This window comes from Periplaneta americana, chromosome 12 (assembly GCF_040183065.1).
Source record: "Periplaneta americana isolate PAMFEO1 chromosome 12, P.americana_PAMFEO1_priV1, whole genome shotgun sequence".
Classification (NCBI taxonomy): domain Eukaryota; kingdom Metazoa; phylum Arthropoda; class Insecta; order Blattodea; family Blattidae; genus Periplaneta; species Periplaneta americana.
In genome coordinates, this window is record NC_091128.1 from 59,030,519 (window position 1) to 59,050,244 (window position 19,726).

General features: G+C 33.9%; 1 protein-coding gene across 4 annotated transcripts in view; it reads left to right on the forward strand.

Annotated features, from left to right (window-relative positions):
* olf186-M (Ki-ras-induced actin-interacting protein-IP3R-interacting domain olf186-M) overlaps window positions 1-15,469 on the forward strand; it is a 324,363-nt gene extending 308,894 nt beyond the window's left edge. For all 4 annotated transcript variants that reach the window (XM_069841399.1, XM_069841400.1, XM_069841401.1 and 1 more), the window contains 2 exons: window positions 2,039-2,254; window positions 9,027-15,469. In XM_069841399.1, coding sequence (XP_069697500.1) covers window positions 2,039-2,254; window positions 9,027-9,257 — 447 coding nt within the window. In that variant the 3' untranslated portion in view covers window positions 9,258-15,469. The remainder of the gene's footprint in view (window positions 1-2,038; window positions 2,255-9,026) is intronic.
* Window positions 15,470-19,726: the final 4,257 nt, after the last annotated feature.

Here is a 19,726-nt window from a genome sequence, read left to right on the forward strand (position 1 = left end):
TGAGAACCAGTCACATATTTTGAAGAGAATTTCCTCTGTTGAAGATTGGAATGTGTTGGAGTTATTGGCTGTAATTACTATACTTGTGTCATCTGCAAATAATATGGGATGACCTACATCTTTTATTAGGGGGCAAGATCATTTATAAACACTAGAAAAAGTAGGGGAGATTTATGCAGAACTTTCAAAGTAGATTACAAGAATATGTTGTTTGTCAAGGAGGTTATTTAAAGAAAGTAATTTAAAAAAATAAGCACTGAGTGATAAATTGCATTGTACCGGTACTACTATTTTTTCCAGAATAAGTGTTTTATTTTAATTCGACTCAGTGTCCTACAAGAAGGCTATGAAAACCGTCACATTCCATTGCCACACTATTTATATAATGTTCTTGGAGATACACAAGTTGGCATTTTGTCCAGAAGTCTGTGATATTTTTTCACTTTTGAGTATTATGTAAGTATTTACAGTACAGAATAAGTAAACTAGTAGGCCTATCTACTCCCTTAATAAAATGACTTTTTTATAGAATACATACACTATGCTCAGCAAGGATTTCCAAATTGAAATGACTGTCTATGCAAATGTTTATGTCGCATCCCACTTCCCCCCCCCCCCCACACCCATTTCTGTTGGCCCCTCTGCAAAGGCTATTGGCTGGGCTGTTAGGATTTTTCCTGAAAATATTTGCTGTAGGGCATTGCAAGTCTACGTAATATTATACAACTATTTTAAATAATTTAAGTTAAGGACTCCATTAAGTAACTGTCACGTGATTTCACCCATTTCGACGATCCCTGTGACATAACCACTTGGACAGAGTAGTGTGCATGGAATGTGCATGTTTGAAAATCTTGAATTTTCAATATATTTTTAAAAAATGCATCCACAACAAAAGCGTATATAAAAAATTGAAAACTATCTCTTATATCCATATGACATAATGTCATGTTTCATTGTAAAATTTGTTTCGGTTCATACATATAGCTGTGAATAACATGGACGTAATGGTGTACCTAAGCTGTAGTTAGAGATGGACTAAAGGTAATATTTAGTTTTGGAATTGGTGACATGAATATTTGTGACCAAGTCGATGGATTTTATAAGTAAGTGTAAAAATATGAGATCTTCGAAAGAAATAAATTATATATATATATATATATATATATATATATATATATATATATATATATATATATATGATGGGCCGATTTCAATAATTTAATATTCAAGTTTAATATTAGGCAAATAAGTGCAATTAGTATGTATGCAAAAGTAAACTCACAAAGTTCTCTTCAGATACACCACAAGAGTTCAATGTGCGCACCATGTATATAACATACATCAAGCCAATATTCAATTTCCTTTGTAGCATGTTGAGGTCAATCTCAGCGATGGTTGTTCTGATGCGTGCATGCAGGTCATTCAGCATCTTTACAAGTGGTGGTTCATAATCACATGGTGTGAGATCTGGTGAATGAGGTGGCCAACAAAGGAGTTGTTGATTTCCATAGCTGTGCATACTCGTTCCACTGTCTCTTCCCCAGTGAACGGATATTCAGTTGATTTTATTTTACAAATGCAACCTGTATTTTTAAATTGTGCGTACCACTTACGAATTGCCTTCCGTCAGATGGATCTATCCGAAATTTAGTTCAGAAATGCCGTTGAACACTGAAGATAGAATTCTTTGCATGATAATCAAGCACACAGAAGGCTTTCTGTTCTCCAATCGCCACCATTTTCCTTAGCTGCTCTTGGCGGCAGACAGCAGAAATAATGCTGGGAATTTAAGCTTTGAGAGTTTACTTTCTGAAGCACACATCTCACAGTGATACATCATTAGATTTCATGCTATGAATTATTGAAATCGTGTCCATCATTTTGACTTACTCTGTGCATAGGAGATTTGTATGTCATACCATAACATGAAGAGATTAACTTAAAATGAAATGTTCTCTCTCTGCATATTGCAAAGCTATTTCACTCTCCATGTAGATCCTAACGAATTTCTTGTTCCCTATATTGGCGTTCCCAGCTGCTGCGCCTGCAAGGGGATGCAGTTCGAGCAGGACTTGCAGCTTACGGCCGTCAGCTGGTGGGAGAGCAAGTTAGTGGACATGAAGTACCTGAAGCAAAGAAAGAACTTATGGCTGTGGGAGAGGTACGAGAAAGAATTGCAGCTGAGTTACGTCGTGTGGCAGATCTTTTAGAGGAACAACCCCTGCATAAAGCTGCAGACATCACAGGCCAGGTGAGATATCAAAAGAATTAAATTTAAAGTTAGTGTAAATTTAAATGAGTGTGAAAACGTTGACTTGCAAAGAATGGGAACGAGTTGGACTGTAATTTTAAACATATACATTATTAGAGTAAAAATTTCGTGGCTTGGTGGCTACGCAATGCTGCTGTGCATTTTATGTTTGTATGTACAGTAATAAGACCCTTATATTGTTAATTGATGATAAACTACTGATCTAGGCTATTTGGAGTTTGTTTGAATAGCTTACATTATATATATTTTTCCAAAATCTAGGCAAAATGTGCTCAATTTGAAAATACTCCAAGATGTTTTTTTTTTCCCGAAAAGTTGTAGCAATGTGCATACTATACCTGTCGCTCAAGAAGAATGAAAACAAAGAATTAGGTTCAAAAGGTTTCACATGTAATTGTATCAATACTGGCAGAAGTGCATATTGTTACTAGGAGAAGTGCTTTCTTTCTGATGGTACGCACCAGTACACAGTACCAGCACCTTTCTCTTTGAACGTTTTAAAATTAATTAATTTCTGTAATATATTTTCCTCTGATTGAGGTTCTGGCTGATATGTGGGCCTACATCTATTAATTATCAGGCAGTATAGCTCATTTGACGATGTGTGTCAGAGGAAGAACAATTGTTTCTGAAGTCTGATTAGTGTAACATGTTACAAGTCAGTGATGTATGCAGTGGAAGGGGAAAGGAACTAGCCACCCTACCCATTATCTCCTGGCTTAGTTGCCTCATAAGTGGTGCCTTCTTGGTATCATTTGTGAGGTTCAAACCTGTCTTCGGACAGTTGACTAAACAACTAACAACAAGTAATGCAATGGCAAAATTAATCGTGGACATAAACAGCAAGCTGTGATTGCATGAAAAAAAAGTTGTCTGTAATAATACGTTCCAAACTCAGGTGCTATTATAAATCTGCATAACTTGTAAATTTTGGTGAGCATTGGCACTTTTTTTTTTCAAGTAAAAAGTGCACTGGCTAAGAGAGAGAGAGCCTATAGCATAGCTTTCTTTAATAGAGTGCTTTGTCCAACAAAAAGCAGCAATGCCTCGCATTTGTGTTGCATTTGCACAGGTTATCAATTGGTTCAGATGGCATGATGCATACTTCTTAAATTAAAATTGTTAATTGTGACATCAGATACTAATAAAGTATTTTTATGTTATTAGTAAGTAATAATAAGCTTACTACATTTACAATCAGCTGTTACAATGGTTATGATATATTCACACGTTTCTTTTATTGGTAATGTAATTTAGAAATTTCCCAATTTCTCTTTAAAATATTTTAACAGAGGTACAGAGCCTAGTACGTCCTATTTCATGTGTCTTGTGTTGAAATAAATGGTGGTTGATAGTCAATATAAAAAGACCCGTGATAAGTAGACTGAAAGAGATCAATTTGTTGTTACTGCATGAAAATACAGCTGATGAGAGACTAGTTTTTTTATAACATTTTCTTACTTTGCTTAATCACTGGAGTGAAATGAATCAAAGGAACCTTAGCTATAGGCATTGCCCTTATTCCAGTCTATGTATGTATTTAGGAAATTATTAATTATTTACTAAATGATTTGAACATGCAGCATGTAGACCTACTCGTTGGCAAGTTACAGACAGATAATCTGGAATTTGACTGTTATTGGTGATTGACAGGGGGAAACTATAATATGTTAGACAAGTATTTGAGGCTAAACAAATATTACTTGTGAAAAGTGTCTTAGGATTGCATCCAGTTAGATATGGAGGTACTACTTTGTGCTAATATTAGGGATGTTGCATTTGAAATATGAAATAGTAATAATTGCACCAAAGAAAATGCTTATGGTATATTGTTTGGTATTTTAAAAGAAGCAGGGTGACCAGATTTTGAAAATAAAAAATCATGACAACTTTATCATCATCATCATCTTCATCACGGCATAAGTCTTGTGGCTCGTTCCGTCTTCAAGAAAACTGATCCGACCATCTCATCTGTGGCCTTCTTCTACCTACAGGTTTATACTTACCGTATATATTATTTGTGGTATAAGATCTTCATCCATTCTTTGTAAATGATCTTGCCATCTTTGTCTGTATTCAGTGATTGTTTCATTTAGACTTTATATTATACTAAATTGCCAAAGAAATTAGCCATACAAACTAAATTCATTTATTCTTACTTAATTCCCATGTTACGAAAAAAGTACCTCACAAGGACAGGAACATTTCTTAAGCGTCTATCTTTGGAGGAATCAATCGTCACAAGATTAACCTAGCTGATTCTATTTCTTTCACAATGGCTTTCATTGCAAAATAGACCATCACACTTGCTAAAATCTTCTTACATTTAGTGGAACCGAAAGAAAAGGTCGCGACCCCCAGGGGGGATTGTGTAAAGAGCTGAGGGAGGTTGCAAGATGATTTACAAAATGAAACAAAAAACGCTTTATTAACATACACTTACTAGGTGTCCAGAAACATAAACAACATTTAACATAAAAATGTAAAAAAGTTTTAGTAGTTATGCACTAAAATAAAAAAATAATTTTATTAATGCTACCAGTATGCCTGTTTTTCAGACAGTAGCTCTCAAATCTGGACACTCTATTCGTTATACACGTCATAATAATATCACTTTCAAGTTCAGCATTTGCTCTTAATGGGTTGAGGAAAAACTCGCGGAAAAAACCTCAACCAGTAACTTGTCCCAACCAGGATTTGAACCTTTGCCCGCTCGTTTTTACGATCAGGCATGCTAACCGTTATTCCACAGTGGTGGATTCTTAAATTACTGGATGGATTATTTGATCTTATTAGCAATGAAAGAAGTGCAGTCCATCGAACAAAATTTGCAGTTCTGTTTGATGGGGTTGTAAGTAAAGTGCCTTCTTCTGCTGAAAATTTTAATTATTTTTGTTTCTACATCCGCGATTTCATAGGTGAAACATTAAGCACTACTACTTACCAGTATTTGAAATATAACACAACAGTCTTTTTTCTTTTTTCTCATCATACGATCTGAACTGGATTTTTACCGAGATGAAGATTGGCAATCGTCATATTAGAGGCTTCAATGAAAACAGTAGCAGCAAATGAGTTTAGGTTAGTAGCGCAAGAAGTACATTGACACTCCATATGTTAAAGCATAGTAGGACAATTTCTATTTTAGAGCTGTCATTTCATTAGACCACTTTGTGACTTCGAGGATCCCTTCCATATGATGTGTATTTTACTGTACTCCTAACACATTAACTTTATACTTCTGCTTAGTATAAGGTAAGAAAATATTTTCATGTATACAATTTATTTATTTTTCACTATATGAATCATTACAAACTCAAGTTTAGTTTACGCTTTCTTAATAACGATATTATAATTACAACATTTTAAATGATTTTTTAAATATATTTATTACCGTTTTCTATGGAAGGGATGGTGCTGTTTCTTTGCCACTAAATGTGCACTAACTGGTTCAGTGTTTCAAACATGTAAATCTGATTTGACATTCAATCGACTTCGATTTGTTATCTCGTGAAATGAAATGCTTGTGTGCACCGTAGCTCAATATAGTAAGAACCTTATGTTGGAGGTAAGCGAGCTTGCTGGCTACAAGTAAGAGCATAGGGGGGAGGGAAGCTTCTCAGTCCACTTTCTTCTTCTCCTGACGAACAGAAAGGTTTCATGGGATAATGAATGGACTATAATAGCCTGATAGATTTTCTTGCAGTTTTGGATATGCATTCCTCATGCACAACTAGAAGTCAGAAGGTTATTCTGCTTGAAATAAATTTCATGCAACCATCAAATGATAATTCAACAAGTTAATCCTGTTTTGAAGACGTTAAGGTTTTGATATCCTGCATTTCTTGACAAAGAAATAAATTCCTTATCCAGTCATTCTGATTTAAGGGAAGGAAAATAAAGTTTGGAAGTTTCTTTTAGATGCACAATAAAATTATCAATAATATAAGGCGCACTGTATCCTCATAGATTGCTAAGATAATGTCGGGAATGACTCAAAAACATTATTTTTAAGTGGATTTGCCCACAAACAAAATTTTTTATTCGTACTTCTACTTTGTTCTGGACCTTAAAAATATGCACCACTGTTTCTTGTAAGCTTAAACTCAGTTTATTCAACAAACTAAAAATGTCTGCCAAATTAACAACCCTTTTAACTAACCATTACAGTCCGCATCACTGTTTTTGGCATGTGAAATAAGTAATGAGAACGTTAGGTGCGAGTGTTTTACATTTGCGCAGTCAGTCTGACAACTGTGTTTGGCAAATGGCTGATGTGACGTGTATAGGAAGTGGTATCATTCTCAGCTGCACTAGCAACATGCTCACAAACTGGGCACTATATATCTAGGACATGCCAAAAACGCTGATGCCAGCTTTACCTACTAACTCAGGGATGCAGAACTGGACAACAGTTGTGGCATATGTCACAAGCCGGAATACATCAATCATCCCTTCCTTTAACCCCACGCATCATGATAGGGTAGAGGGGATTTGTATTTACTGTCTAGTGGTGGAATTCAGCGCAATGTCGTTTGGAAAATCCCACTTTAAAGACAATGAGAAAATAAATACTTCTGTATTCAAAATAATCACAGAGCACATATGAGTTCTGTATTCTCACATACGTATGTGAGCAAACATTCTCGAAAATGAACTTCATTAATAGCAACGATCACTCTAAATTCACAGATGCACATCTGATTTCCCTCCTCAGACCTGTACATCTTCAGAATAGCCTAATACAACGAAATTGGTGAATAGAAAATGAATACAGAGATGTGACGCATGTTGTTGAAATGAAGATAATTACAGGAATGATTTTTCTTTATATTCACATGAGAAATTAGATTTGTGTTAATTTTTAATGTGAGATCAATGTAGTCAATTTTACTTAAAATAGAAGATATGCACTTTTATACTTTTCAAAATGTTATGGATGATTTAGTTTTGACATACAATCTTATATGCAGACCTAAATACCAATACAATACAAGGATAAGGTATTTAATCTGATTTTTATAGCAATATGTTTTGAAAGGAAATACTTAAGTAATTTTATTCATGACTGATGTTTTCCTAATCTGCTAAGATAGCAACAAGAATATGTTTTGTTTAAACATTTAGTAATGTTATCATTTCGTTTAACCAATTGGATTTAAAAGAAAAATTGTGCATTTAAGAATTTCAAAATACCTTTTTTTATACATACAGATTTATTGTCGAAAATACTTCCGTCATTTTGTTCATAAGCACCCGTGTGCTGTAATCCACCATTATGGTTGCAGATGGATCACAGAGACAACATTCAATGCTCATGGACTGTGGAAGTTAAACCAATGCTTTCCCCATGCTTCCACCCCTCTCTCTCTCTCACTCAATTCTGCATCCTTGTACAAATTCATATGCACTACACTCACCAGTACTAGCAACATGAACACTGACCAGGGAACCAAAGTTGAAACTACAAAATCCCTCTTATGTTGACGACATGGATTTGATTAAATTTATTGTCGCTACATGAACGAGAAATGCTAGGAGTTGAATGTAATAAAAGATTGAGATTACATGCTATTTGTATTTATATTTTTTCATAATGGAATAAGAAATCAAATTTTAGTTTGAAAACTCACTTGTGGACCCCTGACTATTATAATTTAAGAATTACTGCATTAGACGATAATTGTAAAGCTGCGTTTTATGCTTACTTTTTTTTTATGTCTGCTCTCCCACCATATGATATTGAAAATGTCGAGTTACACAATGTACACTCTACATTGTTGTCTTCCCACGTTAATTTCTGAATGTGCGGAAAATATTGTTGAAATTTATCATTCAATGAAAACTTTCTTTTTGGCATATTAATGAAACTCATAATTATCATACTCACAAATATAATGTAAATAAGAAATCCATACTATCAAAATAAAGCACCAAATGATCAAACCAGAAACCAAAAATTGTCTGTTCGCAAACTTTCATTTGTTACATTTTCATCACTACGAATGTCGCAAATAGGACAGCTAACATATTTAGGTTGAAATGTGATTATTTTAACTCAGTGTTTTCCTTACTAATCAAAAAGGCGTTGACTTTTCGGAGAAGATTGGTATATGTGTAAATTGGGCGCAAATCCAGCCATTTGTATAATGAGTAAGTGACCAATTTAATACTATTATTGACCAATTTAAAGAAAACTGGAACATTTCTGCGTCCGGAGAAAGTTCTTCAGGACAAAGCATCCAAAATTGGGACTATCCCAGTGGCGGTGGCAGTGGCAGCGGTGATGGAAGCAGTAGCAGTAATAGTAGTAGTTCAACTGTCAGAATCACTTGTGAAATTATGGTTTAGAAAACCACTTTTTAGGGAGCATACCTAAAAATTTCCGAAAGTCGGTAGCTGTGGGCCTGCTATATCTACCTACACATTTAGCACAGAACCCTCCTTCTTCTAGTAAATAATAAATTTACAAGCTAAAGATAATAATCTGAAAGTTCTAGCATCCAGTTGGACGTATGCTAATGGTAGTGTGACATTGTGCCAGTGCAGCTGACTGCGTGCGGCCTTCTGTTAAAGGAAGCTATGGGTATATTCACCAAGTGTCACAATTATGTCTTTAGTGTTTACAGTAGCAGTAGTGAGCGAAATTATTTACTTTACCTTGCACATATGTATGTAAAAACTTACTATTTTCTCATAAAAACTCCTTTTCTCCTTCATTTACTGATGAAATATGAAATTTATGTTGTAGATGGCAGTTTTATTACGAGAACAGACCCGTCTCTGTCAACAGCTGGAAGCTTTAAGTCGTGAGTCATCGCCAACTGTTTTTGTAGAGCCTGCCCCTTGTTGTTCAGTGCTTGGTGTCGTGAGAGAAGAAAATCGACATTTGCTCCAGATGGTGGAAAAAAACTCTCAAGAATTAAAGGAGATTCGTCAACTTCTAAAGGAAGTTTTGGCTGTGAAAAAATCACAGTTTTAAAAATGCAGCTTGAAATCTTGTGGCTGTTGTGAAACACCATGGTAACTCTTAAAAACACTGTATGAAAATCCGGTGTACGGAAATAAAATAATAAAAATAATCGTGAACTTTAACTAAAAATATTTACAAAGCCGTGCTCATATCTGCCTGGACATTGGTACCGGTACCGGTGTATCAGAAATTGTACTTCAACAATAATTATGAAGTTCTTAATTTTAGTTAAGGTTGTTAGGCTATAACAAAGACATAAATATGTTATCCTTCAGTACTAATTTAATCCTTAGTGGCAGTGGCATGATATTTTACTTAAGAATTTATTGAATAGCAGGATAAAGAATCTTATTTAGCAAGTGACACTCTTTTGTATTGATAGGACACAACAGTGAAAAATTAATTTGTCTTAATAATTTTTACTAAATAGAATTCATTTTGTTGCTGCTATTCTTTTAACTCCTCCTTCAAAATAAATAAGAAAACAAAAGGAGATCATTCACTTTTCTATAAAACTTAATATTTATTAAGTCTAACTTGATTTATCTTTATTCATACTTTCACTCATCATGTAGCAACTAATTATTCCATTTGTGCTATTTTTCCATGCACATACATAATCTCATGTTTCTTAATGACGTTCCAGAGACTAGTTTTATAGGATTAAATAAGGTTTGTTATGTAAGCTATTGAAGCATCTTTGTGAATAGTCACCATGGAACACATATGGAATCATACATACCGATACATTTTTGTATCAGTAATGTATTTTATTCAGTTTTTGTATAATCTTCTCCATTATACAGGAAAGAAATTTACCTGGTCATGTAAGTTGTGAGCAACTTAAAACTGACCATAAACATTCCCAAAATTATAATTTCTATTTGCAGTTGTATAGTATGTTACTGATTATTTACGATTCAGTGATCATGATACATATACACATATATTGTACTATTGTACTAAGTCTCGCTTTTTTATGCGTGGAACATTTTATTTAGTTTTTATCTTGTTTTGGTAGTGAAATGTACTTATTTTTATTTTATTTTGTTATTGCTGTTCCTAAGTAGTTCATACTTATTTAAAAATAGGGCAACTTGATATAATTCGATAGCATTAAGCAGTGAAGTCATTTCGCTCAAGCAGTTACTTTCTCAGTTAAAGATAATTTGAATTCTCAGTTAGCTTGTACTATACATTGTTATGTGTTCAGTACGAAAGAAATATGGCATACATTAAGCAGTGCAATAATACACTTAAATATAGTGCATCACATACATTGCTAATTTATCGTGCTACAGTAGATATGGTATTGTGACAATTCTCCCAACACATGGAATATGTACTTTTTGTTGGCAATATCTCAAATGTTTCTTGAAGGTTTCACTTTCTCTTACTTTTGACAAGTTTGTACCTTAATAGCGTATGATAACGGACCAAGAGGCAGAAGTCTTCCTAAGTACATCATTTGTTAGGTAAGGAAGTAAAGTCATGGACTGCATACAGTTCCATTTTCTGCATGTAAAAGATACCTTTTGTCATGAATAAAGGGTTAATAAAGACAAAACTTGTATCATAACTCGCCTTTACTATATTCTTAATTATCAAGATCTCTGATAGAGATGAGTCGGGACACATCGGTTTATAACCTCATTGGTCAGCAAACTTCTGTTTGTAGTAAATCCTCAGACGTGCATGTAAGAGGTACAGGAAATGAAAATGGATATCTACAAGGTGGAGCAAAATGTATGGTACAAAAAGAATAATGAATTATAGAAGAATGTTTGCATACTTAGAAATGCAGTTTATTTGCAAACATTGTCATTTACTTTAATGCCAACAGATGCTTATTTTTTTTTTAATTACATTTGGTAAATGCCCACCTTCATTCACTTCACAAGTGTGTAGTTGACTCAGGAAACTATTCATCACACGTACCAGCATGTCACGCAGAATGGCTGCAGTTCCATAATGTATGGAAGCCTGTAATTCCGCAATTGTCCCCTTGCGAGTGGAATAGACCTTCTCCTTGAGGTAGCCCCAGAGAAAGAAATCTGGAACTGGTAAGTCCGAGGATCTGGAGGGTCAGTGGATGTCACCAAAGCGAGAAATGAGTCTGCCCGGAAACAGCTGTTGCAATCTGTTCTTGCTTTGTGGGCAGTAACCTCATCTTGCTGGAACCATGTGTCAGGATGTCCTATCCTTCTTAATTCAGATACTAGGAAGGTGTTGATCATTTGAAGATATCGTTCTGAGTTAACAGTAACGGTCCTGCCCTGGGGATTCTAAAAAAGTATGGGCCAATAATTCCAAATTTGGCTACATCATACTTTAGGGCTGTGCAGTGGAGTTTCATGAAGCAAATGAGGGTTGGTGTCTGACCAATACCAGAAGTTTTGCTTGTTGACAAATCCGGTTAAATGGGAATGTGCTTCATCCAACATGAGCAAATTAGGTAGAATATTGTTGTTCTCAGCAATAATTTCTTGAAGTTGCGCACAAAATGCTATTCTCATCTGTCGGTGAATTAGATTTAACTCATAAACAACTTGCAGCTTATAAGGATGGAATTTCAAATCTGCTTTCAATATCCGGTGAAGCGATCGCTGACTGATTTGCATTGTCAGTGAATGTTGACGGGCTGAGCGCTGTGGATTTCGCTGCATTTCTGCTCGAACACAAGTAACATTCTCAGGCGTTCGGATTACGTGTCGATTTCTTGTTTTTCACTTTTCCATGTTCCCTCCAAGACTGGACCCATCGCACAATTGTCCATCTCTCAGGAACACGATAACGATGTCCTTGGCAAAAAAAATGCTGAAACGAATAAAGCTTCCACAACCTGAATGTATATTTGTATAGACCACTGATTCATCGCAAATGAAATGGCAGACCTCGTGGAATAAATAAACAATTCTAAAGCTGCTGTTCCTATGTACTGCTATGCAGTGTTGTATTATGTAAACATACCATACATTTTGTGCCATCTTGTATTAAGTCAAGAGCAATCGAGAAAAACAGTGATTTCGTTATCAAGTGATTGGCACTGAAAATCAATCATTTGACTAATGTAACTCATATAATTTTTTGTAAATTTAAAAATAAGTTGTTAGTGAAAGGTATCTTAATTAAAATGAAGAAAGAAAGAAAGAAGGAAAAATAAAAAAGGAAGTAACAAACAAAGAAATAAAGCAAGAAAGTAAGAAAAGAATTTTAGCACTTGTAGAAATTCTTATTTACAAAATTTTATTTTACTTCCAAATTCTAATACATTGTTTTAAATATGTTCGTACATAGTGTAAATAAAACATTAATATAAAATTGGCATCTTTTCTTACAAAATGATACTACATTGTGGCAAGATTATTTAGTGTTAAAATGTGCTTCCCAAACTTGAGACAGTAACACTAGTCTGCATATGCTGAAAAGAGATTATGTTACAGTAAAACGAAACTCTCAAGAACATCACTTTTTTTTCCCTTAAATGCGGGATTTCCTTAAAAGAGAGTTTCCACTTAAAATAAGCAAGGAAGGGCTGGGAGTAGAAAATAAAATACCCTTCTGCCATTTAATTACATAATATCCATTAAATATGCTATTACAGTAACACAATAACAGTTAACTTCCGCAAACACATAAAATTACAATAACATATTTTGAGTAAAGCTAAAGCTTGGATATTGTTCCTCTTTGGGTGGGTAAGTAAAATGATGTTTTTAGAACAGTGTTGTGAAACTTCATACGCAAGTTGTGGTGGTGACTGCTCAGATGTTATGAGCTGTATAAATTGGTCCAGTGAAAATTTTGAGTTGAGAAATATTTTAGGTAGCAATGAAATTATTTTTTTCTAGGAATGAAATTTTGTGAGTATGTGATCTTTATAGTATTATTCTAAATGTCTCCTTTGTAACATGAAATAAGAATATTACTGAAATTTTTATCAAATTGTCTTTTTGTGTTTTTACATTGTAAAATTTTAGTTGATATTTAAACATTGTAATGAAGAGTGTCGTTGATAAATGTAGCAAGAATGTCATAAGAAGGCTTCTAAATAATTTCTGTATTTTTACTGAAAGGAGTTGGCCAACACTCAAGGCAGTGGAGAAAATTTCATATAAAGATAGCTTTAGTTCTTTTCGCAGACTGATTATGAAACTGGGATTCAAGTGGGTAAAGACTTTAGGCAACAGAATCATTGTTGTCATCAATCAATCAAACTATCAAATTAGACATGAAGTAATGTTTCAGCATTGATCTTCTCAAGTGTATTTCTTTTTGTTTGTAATCATTCGATTTGCATTCTGCTATTATTTTAAGCCTTTTTGTTTTTGTTCATTCTTAAAATGTACGAAGGGGTATAACAAAACTCCTGGGCAAAACTTCAGGAATGGATTCTTCCTATGGAAAGAAGAAAAATAAGTTATATCAACACAGGCCCAGATATGCTTCATTTCTAAGTTATCAGACATTATTTATAGTGCATTACAACACATCTTACCATTATTACATTTGCTAATGTGTGTAATGATGTTGCACTGAATACATCTTTAACACCCGCTGTTGACATATCATTTGAAATGTTCAAAATGCCCATTTCCTGTCTGAATATAGGTTTCCGCTCATCTATGTATTGAGTTCCGATAACACTAAAAAGTGCCTGGTATAATGCGTATTGTTTGACTGGCTGCCACAATTCACACACAGCAGAAAGACTTCAAGTATCCACACAGGAAAATGTCCAATGGGTTTAGATCAGATGAACATTGAGGCCAAGCAGTTGGTCCATCCAGTGCTCATGACAATGTGCATTAAGGTGCCTGCGGGCACAAAGAGAGTACAATCATGCATGAAGTATAGTCCTCGTTGGGTTACTAATGCTATGCCATCCAAGAAATCAGGCAATGACATTTCATATGGAATGTTCAAAATATCCATTTCAGCCTATTCCGAAGGACGTGGAATCCCAACAAGCATTCTCCAACAATGCCTGCCCAGATATTGATGGAGAAGCTCTGTTGGAAAGACATTTCAACTGTTGCATTAGGCTTTGAGTCTGTCCACCAGAGTGCTGCATTAGAGTTAAATCAATCGCTTGAACTCAGTCGAATGTCGCACCCTCGAGTGAGATAAGATCGGTCGTGATACGCTCGTAATAAATAGAAGCACAGTACAAGGTCATCTCACCGACATGTCTTATCTTGTATGGAAGGCGACAGATAAGATACATATGTTTTGCTCACACGGTAAAAATAAGGCTTTATTTTCTGCATTTATGACAAACGTTTAATGGAACGTACCAAAACAGTAACATGAAGTTATAAATAAAAAGTATGAAAAACTTCGACATACAGTTATTATTGCTAATTAATAATTATTCAATATTTGATTTACCACATATATAATATGATAGGTCCATACATAGTGTTCCGCCTATATACTGCGACAATGTAGAACGTTTTACAAAATATTATTATATAGCTGTAAATTAATAACAATATTAGTACAGAGATAACGTCACAGAAAATATAATAAAACGAATAATCATGCTGCACAACTGTTACAGACACAAAGATTGATACACTAATTATTAGAGATTATTATTATTACTGTATTATTATTACTAGAAAACTTGTTTTCTAGTAATAATAATACAGTAATAATAATAATAATTGTGTTCTCCGTTTATAATAATTACATTTAATCCAATAACATCTATCAGATATGGCAAAAACAAAATTACTCCTGTGTGTGGGGGAACATTTACCTAGAACATTTATATTACATTTTAAAGCAATTTTTGTAGTTGTACTATGGAGAGGTTAGTTAAACACTGCAAAGTTTTGAAATGATAAACATCTATGATGTTACTACACAATTCATCACTGTAACAAGAACGAATGTCTAACGCTCGGCTTATACCGTTCGAGGATTTATCACTCGCGACAATTTTACCCATCATGCATGTGCGCTACCTATCAGATTATGCTATGAACTACTTGGCGCTCGAGCGAAAACGTCCGATGCAGACCTCTGCTGTCCACACATGTTGATTGTGGAAATCTGGATTCCACCCCCTGCCTCATCTGTGTAGAACACAAAAGCTGGTAAGTTAAGAATATTGCAGCATTATTGTAGGAACCACTGGCAGAAATGCGAATACAAAAAGCGAAGTTTTTTAATTACATTTACCAGCCCAAGTTGTTGTGACACTATATGAAATTTTATATTACGATTTTACCATTTTATTATTCCCCCCCCCCCCTCCCACCCTAGAAAATTTTGCATTACATTTTCAAATGATTACACAGCAAGTTGATTTAGTTTTTTTTAAGCCTAAAATCAGTGTTCTGATTTCAGATTCTTTCAGTTTAGTGCTACAACATGTTCCTTAGATACTGTTATTGCTTTTGTCCATGCTTGTAACAAAATTTTTCAGTTTCTATCTAATATTGAAAAATGGAAGAAGCACATTTTAAAGATCAACTACTAAAGATCTCCAAATGTATGTCTACTGTACATTTTAGTGGACTGAGTTTTTTTTTTTTTTTTTTTTTGGACACTTTCCTATAAATAGAACATGAATTTTTATTTAAAACGGTCTGTGAACCAATATTACAAATGTGATATCATGTATAGCCAATTATGCTGGTCATTCTTAAATAGCGCCTCTCTTTAGCTTTATACGTGATATTGATAATATTAATGTTAATACGTTACTACACTAACAACTTTACTATCACTAAAATAATGTCAATAGGTTTTATTTATGATGCACAACAAAGAACCTTGCTATCTTCATCCACCAACATTCCCTGCTCAAAGTGAGATTCTAGAGATTATTTCTGTCTGGGATTAGGAGACAGTGACATAATTATACAACTGTTTGTTCAATGATCAACTGTTCTAGAAATAATAGGCGAGAAGATGAAAAATGTAACTTATATTGGAGACATTGGTTGTCCGTGATATAATTTATAGGTGGTTGCAGTTAACTTATATGTATGAATTATACATTCTGAAAAACCGGACAAAAAGAAATAAGTAACGACATATATGAGGATGCGGATTTCTTTTTACAGTGAAATTATGAATAAAACGTGATTGTGTACAGAATCAGCTGGTATTACGTTGGACGACCATTTTGCAATACACAGCTTTAATGACCTGGTTTGTGAAATTGCTACACTAGATATGCGCGCACAATAAACGAGTGAGAATTCCGATTGTTAGCTAGGAGACAGAGCAATTGCCATACTGTACCTAGTTGGACTGAATGGAAGCGAATATTATATTGCTATTAAAAGAATCGGTGCTCGGAGAGATTTAAGTGATTGAAATGTTATTGGGGAACCAAGAATCCAATATCATCATCATAGGCACCCTTGATGCATTCCCGCTTCATATTTTACAGCTTCTCCTGCTTCAATTTCTATTCAGTTAAAATAATATAAAAAGGTGGTGGTTGTGCAAACCTTCAGCTAGTCCAGAAACTGCCACAGATTGAAGGTCTGAGGATGTATCCAAAGAGACATTTCAACATTTTGCCACTACATGGTGCTATCATTATCACTTCAACTAATTAGATTTCATATGAAATTTTAGGCATATTTTATAGGATAAATACTAAAGAATTGGTTGCATTTGACCATTGAGTTGAAGTACAAAATAGATGGAATTGTTCTTTATAGTTATAGGAGTCGAGTGAAACAGCTCCATAATGCGATCATTATTATTAGCAGAATAAACTTTCAAATTAGTAGGTATATAACTAAAATCCGTATTAAAATAACTAGGCTACTTACAATGTGGAAAGTTTGAAATAAATTACAGATGTAGAATCATTCAAATAAGGGATTCCTTCTATAAATCCAATACATTGAATAAAATACCTAGGCCTACATCTTATTTTATAATGTACAAATTTTGTTAATTAATTTCAATGTGGGAAGTTTGCAATAGATTACACATATTATGATACCACTAAAATAAGGGATTCTTTGTATAGATACATGAATCCGTTACATTAAAAAAAATGAATACAACATACATACCCAGTGGCGTAGTGGACATTTCAGGGCTCCCCCCCATGAGTATAAAATCTGGGACCGTAAGTGGAAAATTATAAAACACATTAGGCTTATAACATATCAGACGTGAGTAAATAAAATTATGAAATTATTCAGAATAACACAATATGCTGTTTTTTTATATTGAGTTATTATTATTATTATTATTATTATTATTATTATCATCATCATCATCATCATCATCATCATCCTGACAAGTATTAGGCCGAGTGGCCTGTTACGGTCTTGTTTTCTATCCATCTCTTTTGAAGTCTGCTAATGGATCTTTTTCTCCTCAGTTGATAATTTTAAATTAATATTATTATTATTATTATTATTATTATTATTATTATTATCATTAATTACTTTTTAACATTACTTTTATCCTCTTTAAAGGGTAATCACTATCTTATTCTAAAAATTAGCAAACACACCAACTAATGAAATAGTAGAATCTTAACCTTATTCAGTGCTGAGTGTTGAACCACATTTTTCTGGTTGCATTCTTTCGAGCGAAATCCTCTACCAAGGCATCAGTGCACTTGTTCCACTTAATGCTAAGCATGCATAGTGAAACAAAAGTTTTTTCACCATCGAGTTGCTTGCGCTGTGATAACTTGCCATTTTTACGTCAATGTTTTCAAACGCTATACTGATTATTATTAATATGAAAATCAAAATACATTTGATATGATTTCAAATCACATTTATAAGCACATTTAAACTTTAACTCAATTTGATACGGATTTTTTCTATTTGAAATTTTTCAAGTTTCATACAATATTAATTTCCTCAATTTTAGATTGGCATATAAGAATGTGTTTGAGCTCAACCGTAATGGACGTTTTGTACTAATTTTAACTTTAAATCAATCATAATAAGACGTTCTTGCTCGCAATTGTATTCCTAATTTGAACATGAAAGCTAAAAGTGTCATTGTTATCTTCATGCACAGGTGTTAGTTATAATCCAGAATAGATTACTTTTCAGGAATAAAATATTACAATGCAAAACCACACAATTGATTATAAGGTGTAAATAGTTTCTTGTATGAAATGACTCAGGGGCCAAACGAGGAGACCCCTAAAAGCCCAAGGCTCCCTCATGTTGCGGGAGTAACTGCTACACCACTGTACGTATCCATTACAGCTTATTGTAAAATATCAAAAGTCATTTTCATCAAATATTCTTGTGAATTCTTATTTTGTTAAATCTCTTGTTACTGTTTGGATTTATAATAGATTTATACGAATTTTATGATGTACCAAATTTATCTCTAAAAACTTGTGAGACATTTTGATACTCTCACTCTCTCACTTCCTGAATATTGACTTATTATACAGTTATTAAGGCAATAATAGGGTAAAGGTTGGTAATATTGTGATACTATTAATATTATGATAGTTCTTTTTGAGAATATTTTTACAATTTTACTGAGCAAGAGAAGGACCAGTTTGTGCAAAAACTTGTCCACGAACATTCCCTTAATATATTGACGCAAAAAAACAAAAACAAAAATAAAAAACAAAAAAAAAAAATTTTCCTCCCCCTCAGTAAAATTGTAAAAAATTATCAAAAAGAACTACCATAATATTATTAGTATCACAATATTACCAACCTTTACCCTATATGTTTTTCTTTTTTCTGTAAAGTGTTCTGTTAAGTACTAATTATTATCTTGCCATATTGTAATTTTATTATACCATGTTATATAAAATGATTTGAAATTTATAAAATAAAATATTGTTAATATATAGATTCCTTCATAATGTTCTGCCCAAGGGCAGGTCTTTCACTGCAAACCCAGCATTCTCCAGTCTCCTATTTTCTGCTTTTCTCTAAGTCTCCACAAATGATCTATATATCTTAATGTCGTCTATCATATTCTTATATCTTCTTCTCTCCGAACTCTTCTCCCATTCACCATTCCTTCCATTGCATCCTTTAGAAGGTTGTTTCTTCTTAACCATTGACCCAGTCAATTCCTTTTCCTCTTCCTGACCAGTTTCAGCATCATTCTTTCTTTGCCCACTCTTTCCAACAGCTTCGTTTCTTATTCTGTCTGTCCATTTCACATGCTCCATCCTTCTGCATATCCATATTTCAAATGTTTCTAGTCGCTTCTCTTCACTTCGTCGTAATGTCCATGTTTCTGCTCCATACAATACTACACTCCACATAAAGCACTTTACTAGTCTCTTCCTGAGTTCTTTCTCCAGAGGTCCGCAGAATAATATAATTGTATTATTGACTACTTCTTTACTAATAAGTTGAACATATACCCTAGATATCTGCATCATCCCATTTCTTTATCCCATGTTTCCACATTTCTGCAGGTATACCCACTGCCTTACTCGTGGAGGGAGTAAGAATATGGAGTTGGCACTGTTGGAGAATGAGGATGAGGGGAAG